General features: G+C 44.3%; 1 protein-coding gene across 1 annotated transcript in view; it reads left to right on the top strand.

The window, feature by feature from the left end:
• Positions 1 to 16785, top strand: part of ebf1b (EBF transcription factor 1b) — a 232292-nt gene extending 215507 nt beyond the window's left edge. Inside the window, 2 exon segments of the mRNA XM_056446497.1 lie at positions 4964 to 5032; positions 16367 to 16785. Of these exon segments, the coding sequence (XP_056302472.1) occupies positions 4964 to 5031 (68 nt within the window). The 3' untranslated portion in view covers position 5032; positions 16367 to 16785.
• The last annotated feature ends 1747 nt before the right edge of the window (positions 16786 to 18532 follow it).

Here is an 18532-nt window from a genome sequence, read left to right on the forward strand (position 1 = left end):
TTGAAGTGTTTCAGTCAATATTATCTGCTCATATTTAGGCAAATTCTTCAGTACTCATTGGAGGATGCTTCACAGAGCAGATAGAGAATGACCAACGCATACTGCAAAAGCAACCAAAGAGTTTTTGAAGGGAAAGAAGTGAAATGTTGTGCAATGGCCAAGTCAATCACCTGATCTGAATCTGATGCATGCATTTATGTGCTGAAGACAAAACTAAAGAGAAAATGCCCCAGGAACAAGCATGAACAGAAGACAGTTGCAGTAGAGGCCTGGCAGAGCATCACCAGAGATGAAACCCAGCATCTGGGGATGCCTATGCATTCCAGACTTCAAACTGTAATTGACTGCAAAGGATTTGCAACCACGTATTAAAAAAGTGAAAGTTTGATCTATTATTATTATTCTGTCCCATTACTTTTGGACCCTTAACAAGTGGGAGGCACATTTGCAAACTGTTGTAATTCCTACACTGTTCACCTGATTTGGAAATACTCTAAAATTAAAGCTGACAGTCTGCAGTTAAAGTACAAATTGTTCGTTTCATTTCAAATCCATTGTTTTGGTATAAAGAGCCAAAAATGTTCGAATTGTGTCAATGTCTCAACCATTTGTGTACCTAACAGTATATATATATATATGTATCATGGTTCTGTGGTCACAGTTTTCGGTTTAATACAGTTTACACTTAAATACTAGGGGTACAACAGTTTAATCTACTCATGGTTCGGTATGTAATGGTTACAGAAAAATTCAAAATGCAATAGGCTTCACACATTTGACTAAAGATTTGCATGTTTTTTCATTAATAAAATAAAAGTAGGGCATTTTGAAAATTGTATGGTCAATTAAAATCCTTAAGAAAAATAAAGAGATACTAAGCTTAAATTTCCTCATTTTCTGTTTTACATCTTGACTCAACAGTGATAATCAATTATGCAGATTATAATTATGTCAACACATCTTATTATTTGAGCACTTTTAGATTATTGATTATTTCTGTTTACATTATGCTTGAATTACCAATGTAACGTTACAACACATTTTTATTAACAATCAACCCAGAGAGCTCAACTATTAGCACCATCACAGTGAATGAAACTTAAACAAAGAGATAAAGTTTGGCTCATGTCTCTCATCTTAATTTAGTGAGAACAGTCAATTGAGAAGAACACTTTTTTTAGCAAACAGCAGGTAGACAGAGTGAATAAATAGCAGGAGCGATAGTGTCAAAAACACCCAGCGGGAGCGCAACTGAAATAACAGACCTGCTCAGACCTCTACAGCCTGTATGTCCGTGTCTGTATGGATCACTTTTATGTCTGGATATGGACCTCAATCCACCTGTTAGTGACCACTGAACTAGGCTCTTTGCAATAACAAAAAATATATTTTTTAATATAATCTTTACTATGTATGTAGGACTTTTATTTTATTTTACTTTTTTATTTTCAGAGTTTAATTTTAGTTAGTGTGGTTTAATTTTCACTGCAGAAAGTTCAAACACTGAAGAGCAAATCCATCGATGCGCAGCTCCACAAGACCCGAACCATGCAAGCCTGTGGCGACAGCGCGGAACAAACTTCACTAATTTGCAAAAGTAAAGGAAAAAAAAACTTTGATAGAAACCAGGCTCAGTTGGGCACAACAATTTCTCCTATGGCCAAACTTCTTGTACAGAGCTGCAGTCTAGGCACTGAAGGCTGGAGAATGCTGAACGTCCATCGTGGAGAAGCTGCGGGTGTGAGTAGGTCACCGGCGGGTGTTCAGGCTGGCAATGGTGGTAGTGCGATGGGCTAGAGCTGTTATGATGCGTCAAGAACTGGAAAACTTGCTGTGATAAATGGAACTATGAATTCTGCTGTTTAACAAAATGTCCTGAAGGAGATTATCTGGTCATATGCTGAAGGCATTCAAGCTGAAGCCACCTTGGGTTCTGCAACAGGAATATGATCCAAAGCACACGAGCAAGTCCAATTCTGAATGGCTGACGAAAAACAAAATGGAGACTTTGGAGTGGCCTCGTCCTGACCTGAATCCAAATGAGATGCTGTGGTGTGACTTTAAAAAGATGCTTAATGTTCATGCTCGAAAACCCTCCTATGTGGCCGAAAAACAATCATTCTGCAAAGATGAGTGGGCCAAAATTCCTCCACAGCACTGTAACAAACTAATTGCAAGATATCAAAAACACTTGATTGCATTTGTTGCTGCTAAAGAAGGCCCAACCAGTTATTCAGTTTAGAGGGTGTAGTGAGCCCTCCAGTCACATGATCAGTGCTGATCAGCCCCAAGCTGAGCATAATCAAGGACCAGAGATATAAGCAGAGAGGACACATTGAGTAGTTCAGCTCATTGTTAGAAACTCCATGCTAACACTTATCTCTCAGAATCCAATGGCTGATCAATGCCTTCAGCTCCATCCCCTGCATGGCCAACCATTCCGCCGGAGCTCTATCACCATCCTGGTCAGGATATTCACAACACCCTCCTACACTTCCACTCCTTACAATCTTGTAAAGAAAACATTCTCTGCTGAAAATGTGTTTTCCTTATCACCTGTGTCAGTATTTCCCCACCATCTTCCCACAAAAACACACCTTGTCACCCTGTCACCATTAACACAATTGTTAACATCCGTGCTTTGTTTCTTGTGGGCAAGTCATCCACTCTGTCATTCCCACTACCATCTGCAGCATTATGGAGGACATCAACGCCACCTGGTGATTTCAGAATAACTCATTAGGAGAAGCTAGAGCACAGGTTCTTCCAGGTGGCCGAATGGATCCCAAGTCTTTCCCCTCATAAGAGAACCTGATATCTATAGCCACCTCTAAGTTCCTGGTGGCTTGGAAAGGTTCATACATTGTAGTGGAGAGGGTAAGGTCAGTCAATTACTGTGTACATCAGCTGGGATGATGACTTAAAGAACAGTTGTACCACATCAACCTCATAAAGTGCTCAACCTGTACAGCTGACAATCTTTGGAGAGGATGAAGCCACGGTGCTCCATATGTGTGAGCAGCTCTCGGTTTCTCAGAGTGTGGATCCCCAGGTTCTCGTCAGTCAGTTCAGGGATGTGTTCTATGAGCAGCCCGGGGTCAAACCACTGTTATCCAGCATGAGACCCTGACAGGACCCACGGCTTCTACAATGACTTTCAAAAGGTATCCAGCTTTGACAGGTTCCCCATACCTTAAATGAATGAACTTATAGATTGGCTCTGTGGAGCCTGATTCATCACCACCCTTGACCTAACGAAAGGTCTTTTCCACCCATGGTGGCTACTGGCGCTACCATGCCCTTTCCTTCGGCTCCACGAGGCCCCAGCCCCATTTTAATGGATGATGGATATTCTACTCCATCTGCATCCGACTTATGCAGACATGTTTCTATGTCCCAAACTTATCACCCAGCCTGATAGGATCGCCTGGATCCTGCCAACAAATAAGGTCCTTCAGGTGCCCAAGGCAGCACTGGCTTTGTCCCCAGTCCTCCATGTTCATTATTTATGCTGCCTCTTCATACTCCAGACTGAAGCTTTCGATTCTGGCCTGGGTGAAGTCCCAGGTCCACCATGGCATTCAAAGTGGACAATCAAGTGGGTAGTCCTGGACCTGAAGCATTTCCTCCTGGGTTGAAGCTTCAGCCTGGTGATTGACAACGCATCCCAAAAACAACAGCACCCATGTCACCAGATGGTTTACCCATGTCACCTTTAATTGATAGGTGATCTGCGATCTAAAGGATTTTTCACTCTGGTGAAACTTTGAGCTGGAAATGCTAATGGTTGACAGCCTGTTAAAACATGAAAGCCCCCAGAGCCTTTAAAAAGATTTTTTTTCAACACATTTCTAAACATAATAGTTTTAATAGCTCATTTCTAATAATTTATTTTATGATTTATTTAATCTTTGTTGTGATGACAGTACATAATATTGTACTAGATATTTTTCAAGACACTTCTATACAGCTTAAAGTGACATTTAAAGGCTTAACTTGGTTATTTAGGTTAACTAGGCATGTAGGGTAATATTTTATTCTACAAATTATTATTTTAGGTTTATTCTAGCCGAAATAAACAAATAAGACTTTCTCCAGAAGAAAAAAACATTATTGGACATACTGTTAAAAATTTCCTTGCTCTGTGACTAAATGACAGACACTTAACCAACCATGTGAACATTGTTATCTGATTCTCTTATTCATGATGATCAATACATTTTCCAACAATAGCAGACAGAATTGGACAGCAGGAAGACCAGTGAAGCATTGCCACCCACTGCCAACATTTTTGATGATTTCACCTAAATTTGACAGCCCTCAGTATATTTTTAGCTAGGAATATTTGACCATATTATAAAATTAAAGAACCTATCTTCTGCTTACACACACACACACACACACACACACACACACACACGCACACACACACACACACACACACACACACACACACACACACACACACACAAAAAGTGTTGTATTCTTTTCCATGTGTTTATGTCATATACCCACTTTAATGCAGGAAGGTTTCCTAAAAAAATCCTGAACATTTTTCACAAAATTTTGCTTCCAGGAGCACGTGAGAACATTCAATTTGATAATCTATTGATCATTCCAGAGCAATTAAATGGCATTTTGAAGTGTTTTATGCAAGTTGACATGTTTGGGGTTGACATTTGTCTTTTTATAGCATGTTTGAGCAATTTCTCTATTTATTAGGTATGTATATTTTTTGGTAACTTATTTTATTGTAAAGTTCTTAGCTAAAATTTAATTAGTCAACAAAACTGTGGTTGCATAAACAATCTCTGAATATGTTGTTAAAACATTATTGAAACAATTTGTAACAGTTAACTAGTAATGTCTAATCTTCTCATTCAACTTAACATTGAAAGGGATATTAACACTTGTCTCTTTTTTTAATTCCCCTTTGCCCTTTTTCTTTTTTTACTTCCCTCAGATCAGTCTTTTGTTGACTCTAACAAGTACTCCACAGCCAGTGCACTCCAGGGTCTGGCCTTCTCCTGAAGTATGTTAGTCATTTGTTACTCTTACCAAGTTCAATGATCCTACTACTTGTCCACTTAATCCTATTCTGACCTACTATTTCTATTTTCACCTTCATATTAATAAGCTATTTCAACTTCAGTTGTCACTGCACTTTCCTATATCATCAAGACATAAAGTCATGTGGGTACATTTTCTACAACATTTAGCAGGCTCAAATAACCCCATTACTTAAGAAAATTGCTCTAAACTAAATGTTATGTAGATTTTATGCTGTGAGAAATAGTGTTAAATACTGTTTTAATAATTCAATTGTCAGAACAGGACCAACAACATATTTGTGTTTTTGTTTTGTTGTTAGAACAGGTGAAATAACTGAAATTATTAATAATTAATTTGGTGCAGCAATATGGAACTAAAATGGGTTAAAGTCCAACCTAGAAGTATTTTTGCATTTCCCTGAACATAATCGCACAGATAATAATGTTCAATCAGCCAATCCGAATCAAGACTCAACTGTGTTAGTTTGTGTTCACATGCATTCAGCATTTTGTTTTAACCCCAGTACTTCCACAACCCCTCAAGAATAATGTACCTCTATTTTTCATGTGAGCAGATTTTAAAGTCATCTTGAGTCATCTCTGTAATGCACAATATGTAACAAATAACGCTACGGTTACTAAAGTAACCCTTCGTTCCCCGAGGGGGGGAACGGAAATGCTATGTGGAAACTTCCACTATGGGGATTTCGTCAGAATCCAATCATCTGAAAGAGTATAAAAACGGGCCAATGAAATGCCAATGAGTTGGCAGCGTCAGCGTGCACAGCTGGCGTCAATGACAATCAGTCATGCTATAAAGACGCAGCCAGTGCCATGCTCGACATCCTTTTCTTGCTGAAGAGACTTTCACGCTCAACAGCTAAGGGACAATCGTTGTGGCGAAGGAACATAGCATTTCCGTTCCCCCCCTCGGGGAACGAAGGGTTACTTTAGTAACCGTAGCGTTCCCCTTCGGATGGGGAACTCCAATGCTATGTGGAAACTTCCACTATGGGGAAATCTATGGAAAACGCCACAACGAAAGAACCTTACTGTGCCCCTGGCGAAGGGTGTGCCACGCAGTAGAGCGAGCGCACCTACAACGCCCCGAGACACAGTCTTCCAACGTGTCCCCTGGCCCTCACTTACCTGTTCAGAAACGGTTATATTTTTCGGGGAGTCGCAATAACCCAGTAAAAAGGTTTTGATACGACAGTACGTTGGGAAAGCGTTCAGTCCCGATAGGGAGGACGCTGCGGAGCTCACCTGCTACCCAGAGGGGAGACCTGGTGACAATCTATGGACCAGCCCAGAGATGGGGGGGTCCTAGCATAAGGATGGTTAGCGGGGAGGGAAGACACGAGCCTGCCCTAGAAGGGGGGACTATACCGTGGCTGAGTGAACGTATGGGATCGCCAGCGGGGATCACACATAGCAGGCACCTATACCCAGAACGCGGGCTGACCAGCGGGCATGCCGACAACGTAACGGGCCAACACCTGACTCCTCCGCTGAGTCAGGTGCTGGGGGCCTCGGAGGAACTCTGCAGGGTTCGCCAAAGAAATGGGGAACTAAACTGACAAAGCTGAAAAAGCGCACGTATCTCCGGGTTAGGGAGAGTGGCGCAGCAAGCGTGTTTCGACACCTCAACCGAATCGTTTCCTCAATCACCAAGGGTTGCCTAATACCCTTGAGGAAACCGGCTCCACTCGCAGATTGTAACCTTGCAAATGTATTGGGTGTCACCCAACCAGTAGCTCTACAAATGTCTGTCAGAGAGGCGCCGCGTGCTAACGCCCAGGAGGATGCGATGCTCCATAGTGGAGTGCGCTCTCACCCCCGGGGGACACGGCTCACCCTGGCCCAAAGGCGAGGGAGATGGCATCCACTATCCAGTGGGCCAACCTCTGTTTAGATACGGCACTTCCCATCTGCCGACCACTGTAATGGACAAAGAGCTGGTCAGAGGATCTAAGGCTCTGAGTGTGGTCCCCATATATTCGCAAAGCGCGAACAGGACACAACAATGAAAGGGCTGGGTCTGCCTCCTCCGTGGGCAGCGCTTGCAGGCTCACTACCTGATTGTTAAAACGATGTGGTAGGAACCTTGGGCACATAGCCGGGCCGGGGTCTCAGGACAACGTGAGAGTAGGCCGGCCCGAATTCTAGGCACGAGTCACTGACCGAAAATGCCTCCAGGTACCTAACCCTCTTAACCGATGCCAACACGGCCAGCAGAGCTGTCTTCAAGGACAGAAATCTCAAGGATACTGAGTCGAGTGGTTCGAAGGGATCTCCACGTAGGCTCGTAGCACTACCGCGAGATCTCAAGAGGGTATGAGAGGGGGGCGGGGGAAAACATCCGCCTCGCACCTCTGAGGAACTGGATGATGAGGTTATGCCTCCCCACGGTGCCGCCATCCACGCATCATGATGAGCGGAGATGGTGGCCACGTAAACCCTCAGTGTGGAGCGCGACAGCCTTCGCTCCACCTGTCCTGAAGGAAAGAAAGCACAACACTGATCTGGCAAGATCGGGGGTCTTCTCGGCGAGAAGTGCACCACTCAGTGAATAGACTCCACTCCAGGGCGTAGGCATGCCTCGTAGAGGGTGCACTAGCCTGAGTGATGGTATTAACCACCGCCACCGGTAGGTTACCTAAGTCTTCCTCGTCGCGTCTTATGGACCCCACGTGGAGGTTCCACAGAACTAAGCGAGGGTGCCAGATGGTGCCCTGTCCCTGAGAGAGTAGGTCCTCTCTCAAAGGGACTCGCCAGGGGGGGCGTCGCAAGGAGGGAGAGTTCTGATATCCAGGTCCGGTTGGGCCAGGGGCGCAACTAGCAAGACCTGCCCCTCGTCCTCCCTGACCTTGCACAGAAACTGCGCGAGTAGGCTCACTGGGGGGAGTGCATACTTACGCATGACTCGGGGTGGAGTCGCCATTCTCCCGGGGAAGGAGCTGCCGTGAGAGCCTGTTGGCCGCACGGTTGAGCCCATCCGGGGTGTGAATAGCAAGCAGCGACTTCAGCCGCGTATGACTCCAGAGGAGCAGACGGCGAGCGAGCTGAGACATGCAGCGGGAGCGTATACCCCCATCCGGATGGAACACGCTACCGCGGCCGTGCTGTCCGTCCTGACCAGCACGTGTTGCTCCCTCAGCACCGGTAAAAAGCGGCGCAGAGCGAGAAACACTGCCAACAGCTCTAGGCAGTTGATATGCCAATGCAGCTGGGTTCCCCTCCACAGGTCCGCAGCAGCATGCCCGCTACACACGGCCCCCCACCCCATACTGGAGGCATCTGCCGAAACGACAGCCTGCCTGGACGCCTGACCTAGGGGCACACTGGCCCGTAGGAAGAAGGGGTCCTTTCCAGGGGGTGCGGGTGCGGTGACACAGCGCAGTGACAGTCACTCGGTGTGTGCCCGCGTGCCATGCGCGTCTGGGGACCCGATCGTGAAGCCAATGCTGTAGTGGTCTCATATGGAGCAATCCGAGCGGCGTGGCCGCGGCTACGGATGCCATATGCCCCAGGAGCCTCTGAAATAATTTCAGGGGGACCACTTTTTTTCCTGTCAAACTCTCTCAGACAGTTTAGCATTACCTCGGCGCGCTCTCGTGAGAGGCGCGCCTCCATAGTGATCGAGTCCAGCTCCAACCAGAGAAAGGAGATGCTCTGCACGGAGGCGAGCTTGCTCTTTTCTCGGTTGACCTGAAACCCCAACGGGCGGAGGTGCCGGAGCACCTTGTCTCTGTGCATAATCAATTGCTCCCGAGAGTGGGCTAAAAATCAACCAGTCATCGAAATAATTGAGCGTGCGGATGCCGGCGAGCCGAAGGGGCGCGAGGGCACCCTCCGCGAGCTTGGTGAAAACTCGCGGAGACAGAGAGAGCCCGAAGGGGAGGACCTTGTATTGCCACGCTCGACCTTCAAACGCAAACCGCAGAAACTGCCGGTGGCGTGGAAGTGTGGAGATATGAAAATACGCGTCCTTCAGATCTATTGCTGCAAACCAATCCTGAGGACGAACGCATTGCGTGATGCGCATCTGCGTAAGCATTTCGGAGCGCAGCCAGTGAAGGCAGCGGTTCAAAATGTGCAGATATAGGATTGGCCATAGCCCACCGCTTTTTTTTTTTTTTTTTTTTTTTTTTGGGGGGGGCACGATGAAGTGCGGGCTGTAAAACCCGCGCTCCATCTCGGCTGGAGGGCCGGCTCGATTGCATCCTTCGCCAGGAGGACAGCAATCTCCTCTCGCAAGACAGGGGCGGACGCAGGACTGACCCTGGTCGCCCGTGAACCTGGGAGGCCGTTTAGCGAACTGAATCGCATAGCCGAGTCTGGTCGTATGGATGAGCCATTGCGATGGGCTGGCCCGCGCTAACCAGGCAGGCAGAGCCCCCGCAAATGGTCCCACCCGCACGATCGCTGACGTGCCAGCGGCGGGGCAGCGTGGAGTGAGTGGGCTCATCCGGGGAGCGCTGGGGTCCCACAGGAGAGCAGGAGAGGAGATGTTCTCGTCTCGCACTCAAACTCCAGGAGAGGGGCTGGAAGTGGAGAGAAAGGAGACCGTTCTCTCGTGCTCCATGAGCCATTGGCGAAATGCACCGATCCTGCGAGCTGGAAGGCATAGCGTCCCAGACTGGCAGTGTTCGGGCTGTCACATCCGGAGGAGGGGAAAAGTGCTCTTTCACTGAGGATTTTGATGGCGTTTTTTTTTTTTTTTTTTTTTTTTTTTACGCCTTTAAATAACGTGCCCCGCCCTCCAGCGGGGAAAGAGCAAATTCCCTCCTCCCCAGATGGCCCGCCTCAGGGACGCTTCGCGGTCCGTTTTACCGAACTTAGCGGCGCCCTGGGCGGGGGACGCTGGTTGCCTGCGCGATGCTCGGCGCAGCCGCGTGGCCGGAGGCGCAGGCGGGGCGGCGAAGCAAAGCTGCGGGCGGGCGTCCTCGGCGAAAAAGCAGCGGATGTGGATGGCTCGGCGGGGGGGAGCGGTCATACAATCCCGCCGATAGAGACCTCGCCCATCGCCTCCGACTGCTCTTTCACCGGCGTGAATTCCTGGGCGAATTCACTGCCAGTGTCGCCGAACAGGCCAGCCTGGGAAATGGGTGAGTTAAGAAAGCGAACTTTGTCAACGTCACGCACATCACCAGGTTTAGCCTGAGGTGGCATTCCTGGATCACGGATGTGATCATCGTCCTTCCCAGGGCACACACAGCCGACTTTTTTTTTTTTTTTTTTGTAAGAGCATAGTCGGTTGCGGTGCGGAGCGCATGCTCAGTCCTGGGTCAGAACCATCCTCGCGCAGCCGGGCCAGCGCCTGCGCTTGGTAGCGCTGGTAGGTGGCCATAGCGTGCATGGTGAGGGGGAAGGCGCACGCAGCACACTGCGTGAGCCTACTGTGCCCAACCAGGAAGAAGGGGATGGGGAGGCTTAGAAGGTCTCGCCTTCATCCTCCACATCACACCCCTCTAATTGGTCCGGCCGCGGAGCTGGGGGATAAACCATCTCCAGAGCCACGGCCGAAGCAGCCTGGGGAAGCACAGCCGCAAAGTCTGCTTCTGGATTCGACGCCGCGCTCAAAGTCCCGGAGGGAGCGAGCGGGTTCGAATCCTCGTCAGACCTTGACAGCCCACCTCCAAGGATGGTGAGGATGGAAGCGCACGCAGATCGGGCAGAAAAAAAGTGCCCTCAGGACAGCGTGAGTTTACTGTGCACTTCCGGGAAGAAGGGGACGGGAGGCTTTGAAGGTCTTGCCTCCTTATATCCTCCACATACACCCATCTAGTCGGTCCGGCCGCGGGGCTGGGGGATAAACCATCACCAGACCCACGGCCGAAGCAGCCCGAGAAAGCACGGCCATCATGTCTGCTTTTTAGATGCTAACGCCGCGCTCTCCACCCCGGAGGGAGGGAGCGAGCGGGCTCGCATCCTCATCAGACAATGACAGCCCATCCTCCGATGCAGCGATGGACATCTGACCCCCGGTGTCATCAGGTGAGAGAGCGACCATCCCAGGACGGAGCGCTTCTCTTCACCTGAAGCTTGGATGGAGCGCGTGGAGGAGCGAGAGGTCCACGGCCCGGGGGCGGCGGATTTACTCTCACTGAAACCCTCAGATCTGCCCGAGTGCCAACCGCAGTGCGGGGGACAACTGGGGTGGGTGGCTCTTTTGCAAGAGCGAGCCGCGATCTTAACTGCGCAACAGACATGACATCAGTGATGGCATGCACTGCCCGCGAGCACCGCATTAACATGCTGGACCCCCAGACATGAAACGCTGTGCTCGTGCCCATCATCCGGGGATAGGAAACCACCGCATCCAGAAACGCACGGTCGGAGTGACGTCTTGAAAAAGACGCGCTGCACGACCGTGTTGCTCTTTTAGGAAAGCTTTTTTCCTATATACAAACCGCTCTTGGAGGACCGGACCCAAAGGACGCCAGGCAAGGGAGAAATACCCAGCTCGACCATCTGCCACTGCGTATACGCGCTCTGGACCGGGAGAAGCTGCTTCTCGATCTCTCTCTGTAGACACAGGTTGGAGATACCCTCAAAAACTCTCTCAGAAGCTTCGTGAAAGGCTCTGAAAGCGAAAGGATGTCGAGCATGGCACTGGCTGCGTCTTTATAGCATGACTGATTGTCATTGACGCCAGCTGTGCACGCTGACGCTGCCAACTCATTGGCATTTCATTGGCCCGTTTTTATACTCTTTCAGATGATTGGATTCTGACGAAATCCCCATAGTGGAAGTTTCCACATAGCATTGGAGTTCCCCATCCGAAGGGGAACTGTTGTTCCCTTTCGGATGGGGAACTTCAATGCTATAGTGGATTTAATCCACGTATGGGGATTTCGTTCAGAAAGCCAATCGCCTGAAAGAGTATGTAAATGGGCCAATGAAATGCCAAATGAATTGGCAGCGTCAGCTTGCGCACCTGATGCTTGTTGCAATCAATGTTTGCAATTGTTCCAAAGCAAGAAGACACATCCTTTTTGCTTTAGAGACTTCCAAAGCCTTCTGAAAGAGTCGATGAGGGTTCCTCCTGCTGTTTAACAGCCCATACTTCATCGTGCCCAAACAGAGCGGTGGGTCATGGCCAATCCTAGATCTGCGCGTTTTGAACCGCTGTCTGCACAAGCTGCCGTTCAGAATGCTCACGCAGAAGCGAATCCTCCGGTGCGTTCGTTTTCAGGATTGGTTTGCAGCGATAGACCTGAAGGATGCGTACTTCCATGTTTCTATTCTTCCACGCCACCGTCAGTTTCTGCGGTTTGCATTCGAAGATCGAGCTTGGCGATACAAAGTCCTCCCCGTCAGGCTCTCTCTGTCTCCGCAGGTCTTCACCAAGCTCGCGGAGGGTACCATAGCGCCCCTTCAGCTCGCGGGCATCGGCATATTCAATTATCTCAACGACTGGCTGATTTTAGCCCACTCTCGGGGGCAATTAATTATGCACAGAGACAAGGTGCTTCGGCACCTCCACCTGTTGGGGCTTCAGGTTAACCGAGAAAAGAGCAAACTCGCCCCCATGCAGAGAATTTCTTTTCTCAGGCTGGAGCTGGACTCGGTTAGCTAATGCTGAACTGTCTGAGAGAGTTCGACAGCAAAAAAAGTGGTCCCACTTAAATTATTTCAGAGGCTTCTGGGGCATATGGCATCCACAGCCGCTGTCACGCCGTTCGGATTACTCCATATGAGACCACTTCAGCATTAGCTTTACGATTGAGTCCCCAAACGCGCATGGCATGCGGGCACACACCAAGTCACTGTTACTGCGCTGTGTCGCCGCGCCCTCAGCCCTTGGAACGACCCTTCGTTCCCACAGGCCATGTTGTTTCAACAGATGCTTCCAGCACAAGCTGGGGGGCTGTGTGTTGCGGGCATGCAGCTGTGGGCCTGTGGAAAGGAACCATATCAATCGCCTAGAGCTGATGGCAGTGTTCCTCGCTCTCCACCATTTTTTCCGGTGCTGGAGGAGCAACACGTGCTGGTCAGGACGGACAGCACGGCGGCGGTGGCGTATATAAACTGCATGAGGGGTATTCGCTCTCGCCGCATGTCTCAGCTCATCCGCCGTCTGCTCCTCTGGAGTCATATGTGGCTGAAATCGCTGCTCGCCATTCACATTTCACGCGAGCTCAACCATGCAGCCGACGCACTCTCATGGCAGCCTTTACGTCCCGGAGAATGGAGAGTCCACCCCGAGTCTGTTCAGCTGATATGGGCGAGATTCAGGGAAGCCCAGATCGATCTGTTTGCTTCCCCCGAGAACGCTCATTGCCAGTTAATTTTAACGGATTCACTGGCCCACAGCTGGCCTGGGGGCGTGGGAAAATTTGCATTTCCCCCAGTGAGCCTGCTCACGCAGTTACTGTGCAAGGATGTTGCAAACTTAATATTTTGTTCTATGTATGGTCAACTGTTTGTAAAGAACGTAATTTAATTGTTTACTGCCATTTATTATTATTAGTAATTTCCCCCATAGACAAATTAATAAAAATTTCTAAAATGTCTCACAAAAGAGCTTACTTCTGCAATGCAGAATAAGGTCAAATTAGAAAAGTGGCTGCACATAAAGATTGCACTCATTAATTCCATAGGCATCTCATTTTCCCATTTTCATACAACTCAGAGAGATTGGTCTTCTAAGCGAATTACCATAGTCAGTTCATGACGTAACTCATATTTACAGACTTGGAAAAAATTTATTTATTTTACTATTAAATAGAGTGTCATGGATTTCAATTGATCTAATAATAGACTCTCTCAGATTGTCTGTGTATTCATATTTCGTAATGATACATAGTGTACCAGAACAAGCATGGTCTTCCATGTAAAGAAAAAAAATGATGAATGATTAGATTTTAAAAGAAGTTCCTTCTACTTTATTACTAAGATTTTTTAGAAAATGTAATACTGATTTATTTCTCATTTGTAGAAGAAATAAAATAAAAATTAGAAAAAAATTTCAGGCAGATCTGAACTCTATCAAGTTTGAGAAGAGTTTTATATTTTTGTGGAAACCATGGGACACTACAAAATATTTTTTGAGTATGAATGAACAAATGAATGGGTTAATTGATAAACTGATTAATTGATTGGTTAGTTAATTTTTTGGTTGATCATTTAATTTTTTAATCGTACTTGCTGCTGTGATCAAAGTAAGCTTTATTGTCAATTCAACCACATGTACAGGACATACAGAGAATCGAAATTGCATTACTATCAGACCCTAGGTGTCTAACGTATAATATTAGTACAAAAAAGCTGAATTGTAAAAAGAAATTACAAATACAATTACATAAATAATGTAATCTAAAAAAAAAAAAGTAATAATAAAAATTTGTAAACAATACAACTACACTAAAAGGTACGGTGGCCGGGAAGTGCAAAACAATATTACAAAGTGTGAAACACTTTTACAAAGTGAAAAACATTTTTACCAATCATAAGACACAATTACATAGGAAAAACTATTTACCAAGGACGAAACAAATTTACATTTAAAATAAAAATAACAAAACGCAAAACACTTTTACAAGTCCTGAAACAATTTTACAATTACAGATTTCTTACGGAAAGGAAATGTCCCACACACCGGAAGTGACGTAGTATGTACTGCACACCGGAAAACATCAGCTCCTGTGTGACTTTGTAGACACAGGTTAACACGTCTACAACAATAAAAATCATGGTTTTATCAACTGCGATAAAACATCGTTTTGTCATTTAGAGCTATTCTGAGAAAATATCAGTGTGAGAGTATGTAGAAACATGTAAACGCAAGTACATGGAAACAATCACAGCATGACATATGTTGACTGATAAAGATATCGAAACCGACCTCACCATGTAGACCTGGATAGCTCAGTTAGATAGGGCGGTTGATACCTGCGCTGAACCTCTTGACCAGGGTTCGAATTCCATTGATGACATGTCAATTATTTATTTACATTAATTTTGGTTATATACTGTTTTGCTACAGAAATATTAAAATCAATAATGTTTACACTGACACACAGTAATAAGAATCTTTATTTGGTATGGGCATGTTTTGTTGCTGTAAAAAAGGGACGAATCTGCAAACGTGAATAGTTTACATCACCAGTTAACACGGACACCAATTAAACCATAACACCGGCTTCATTCAGTTTACTGTTAAGAGTCCTCAAGCAGATGTTTACACCGTGTACACTTGACATCATGCCCACGATTACAGCGTACAAGTGGCCCTCATTAAAATATTGAACACATTGATGGAGTGATGAAGTATGTCAGGTGTTTCCATCGGGTCCGCGTCCTTTATAAACTCTAAGGACCGACCACACGTAAAGCAAAACCGCGTTAAGCTGCTCATGTGTTTGCCATAAAACGGGCAAAACATCCCTCGACCGCAGTCCATGTTCGATCACCATAAACTTTATATACACCATGTATTCCATAGCACTAATTTACCGCCGCTCACCACAACACTTTTCCCCGCGTCACTCCCGTTCCACGTCACTTCCGGTGTGTGGAACATTCCCTTTCGTAAGGAATCTGTAATTGTAAATTTGTTTTGGGACTTGTAAAAGTGTTTTGCGTTTTTTTTTTTTTTCTGAAATGTAAATTTGTTTCGTCCTTGGTAAAATAGTTTTTCCTATGTAATTGTGTCTTATGATTGGTAAAAATGTTTTTCAAAATGTATATTTGTCTTGAGCTTTGTAAAAGAGTTTCACACTAAAAACAGTATATAGTGCAAAAAGTACAGTATAATGTAAGACGATATATAATGCAAAAAACTATATTGTAAATATGATAAAGTGACAGTGTCTTAATAATATACAGGAAGGTAGTATGAGGTAGCTAGCAGTCCATTGTTACAGAAAGTGACCGAAGCAGATGTATGATTGTGTGTCTTTGCATGTGTGTCAGAGTCCAAAGGTACATGGGGAGGCAGAGGGGAGTGGTGGCAGAGCTTGGAGAGAGTTCAGAACTTGAACTTTGACATTTTTGAACTAGGATACATTGAATTGATCAACAATGTATTGCATGCAGTGCAGGAGCTATTAAGTTGTTAAAATATTTTTAAACAGTTTCACTGATAACAATAATATACATTACTAATAACTAATCACTAATAATAACTGGCAATTACTGAGCATCTAAACATTATATTGAAATAATTTGTAAAGGATCATGTGACACTGAAGGCTAAGAGAAAGTTTTAAAGTTTACTTTTAATTTACATGCAGATATTTTTTTCAAAAATTACGTTTAACTAATACTCTCTCTCTTTCTCTCTCTCTTTTTCTGTCTATTCACAGTTATCCCTGGAATGATTGTTCAGCCGATGTAGAGAACATTTAAATGTGTGTGAGAAAAACTACAATCTCAGGCCCTTTTTAAACATTCTTCTTTGAAACAAAAAGATACAGTGAGAGAACAATACAATATTAAATATTGAACTGACCTGTTGTACCTCTCTGTTTTTGATGTTTAAATTTGTACTCACCTTTTAGACACTTTTTAAGATAAGGAGCAATGACACAGACAATGCTCACCTGTCCCATCTACACTTTAACGTGAGAGGTATATATTTATTTTTTTTAAGAACTGTAGCTACTCATTTGCCATCATTTTTGTGTTTTGTGTGTATTTTTATGAAATAATACCTGACACAATGTTGCAGTGTTTTCTATTAATGATTTTACTGTAAATACTAATGAAGGACACCAAACTATTTTCATGCAGAAATATTGCATTTGAATTTAAAAAGTCTTCACTCAATATGCAATATGCGTCAGCAATGAGAAATTTTATTAAAATTGCAATGATGGAAAGGAAGAAAATAATTTGCATTGTAACTTTTATGTCCTAAATTTCATACTTAAATTATATTTGCTGAAACAGTGCTACTTTCATGTCCTCATGGTAAGTAATGATTTGAGAAATGTTTTTTCAACACTTCAGTTAGAAAAACTGGGTACGTCTGGCCATTAGGCTTTTTTATAAAGTTATTTTTAATTTAATTATTTTTTTTTTTTTTAAGTTAAAAAAAAAAAATCACAGACATACTTGTCAAAAAACTCACTTTGTCAAGCTATGATGGATTGAGCCACAGTGTAAACAGCTCTATGCCAGTGGTTTGCAATCTTTAACATGGGAACACACCACTACATCCCTGAAACATTAAACATTCTGCATGTCTCTCTGTTGATGTGCAGCACATGACCCAATATGCCCTTTTCACGACTTCACACAGCTTCCATTTGACTTGAAGCAGTGAATCTGTACGTCCACCTACACAATGTTAACAACATAGAATTTACCCAGTCGCCAATATATTTACTACAGATAAATAAAACTTTGTGGAAATGGCCACTACCAGCATTTTTGTGCTTGTATGGTTGTTTTACAGCCTGCTGTGGACAGCTAACTCACTGACGCATTTATATTATTTGAGTCATTATAAAATATCTTTGAGACATCAAAATTTCTAAAAAAAAAAAAAAAAAAAGTTTGAGATTTTTTATTTAACCACATATTTGTTGTATTAATTAGACCTCAGGCTGCAAGAAAATAATGTTGGTCAAGCTCCTGCAGTTTTTACAATTAATCTGCTAACAGAAAAACAGTAAACAAACCTCAAATTATGTCAACCCTGTCATGGACAAATTCAAAGCAATATAAGTATATTTTCATTGCAGTGTGATTATGAAATGTATATTTTCAGAAAGCTAATGTGTCCCTTTACCAACCCAACTTTTTATATTATGAAAAAAGTCTATTTATATTAATGAAATGATGGACAAAACATTTATTTCCCTATAAAATATGCAATCGTTGCATGTTCTTTTCAAAATAAAACCCAAGATCGAAAATATTTTGTCAAACTTTCAAACAATATTAACTGGCCTTTATTGGTTAATTAAGAAACCACACAAGATTTTTTTGCTGAGGTTATGAATAATTAGTTTATTTTCATAAAAACAAGATAACAGGGTGGACATTGGCATGACAGGGTGGACAAAGGCTTTATTTAATAAACTAAATATGAAGGAACAAATTTTAATATAGGGTTAAAATTAAAGGGTTGTAAAAGTTTTCAAGAATTCAACTTCTCTTTTCATTAACTACTGCAAACCACTGAGCCACCATGTCACCTCTTATGTTATCAGTTAGGTTTTATCAAAGTGCAAATTAATGGGAAAATAAACAATTATTGTCCTTCAAATTAAACTAAATTTGCTAATAAATGTAAATCTTTAAATTGTACATTGTATTGGAGGAGTGAAGGGAATGTTGGAAGCAACTCAAGTTAAACACCTTAATAATACTTTTTAGGTAAATAATTAGATTACAGATATATCACATAAATGTACAAATACTTAGGGTTGTATTTTTATTTCAAACAGTCAATGAGCTCCATTATATGGACTTTAAAAGGATATCCTTTATATAGACTGAGACAAATATTGCCATCAGGTTTG

This window comes from Danio aesculapii, chromosome 21, assembly GCF_903798145.1.
Source record: "Danio aesculapii chromosome 21, fDanAes4.1, whole genome shotgun sequence".
NCBI classification, from domain to species: Eukaryota; Metazoa; Chordata; class Actinopteri; order Cypriniformes; family Danionidae; genus Danio; species Danio aesculapii.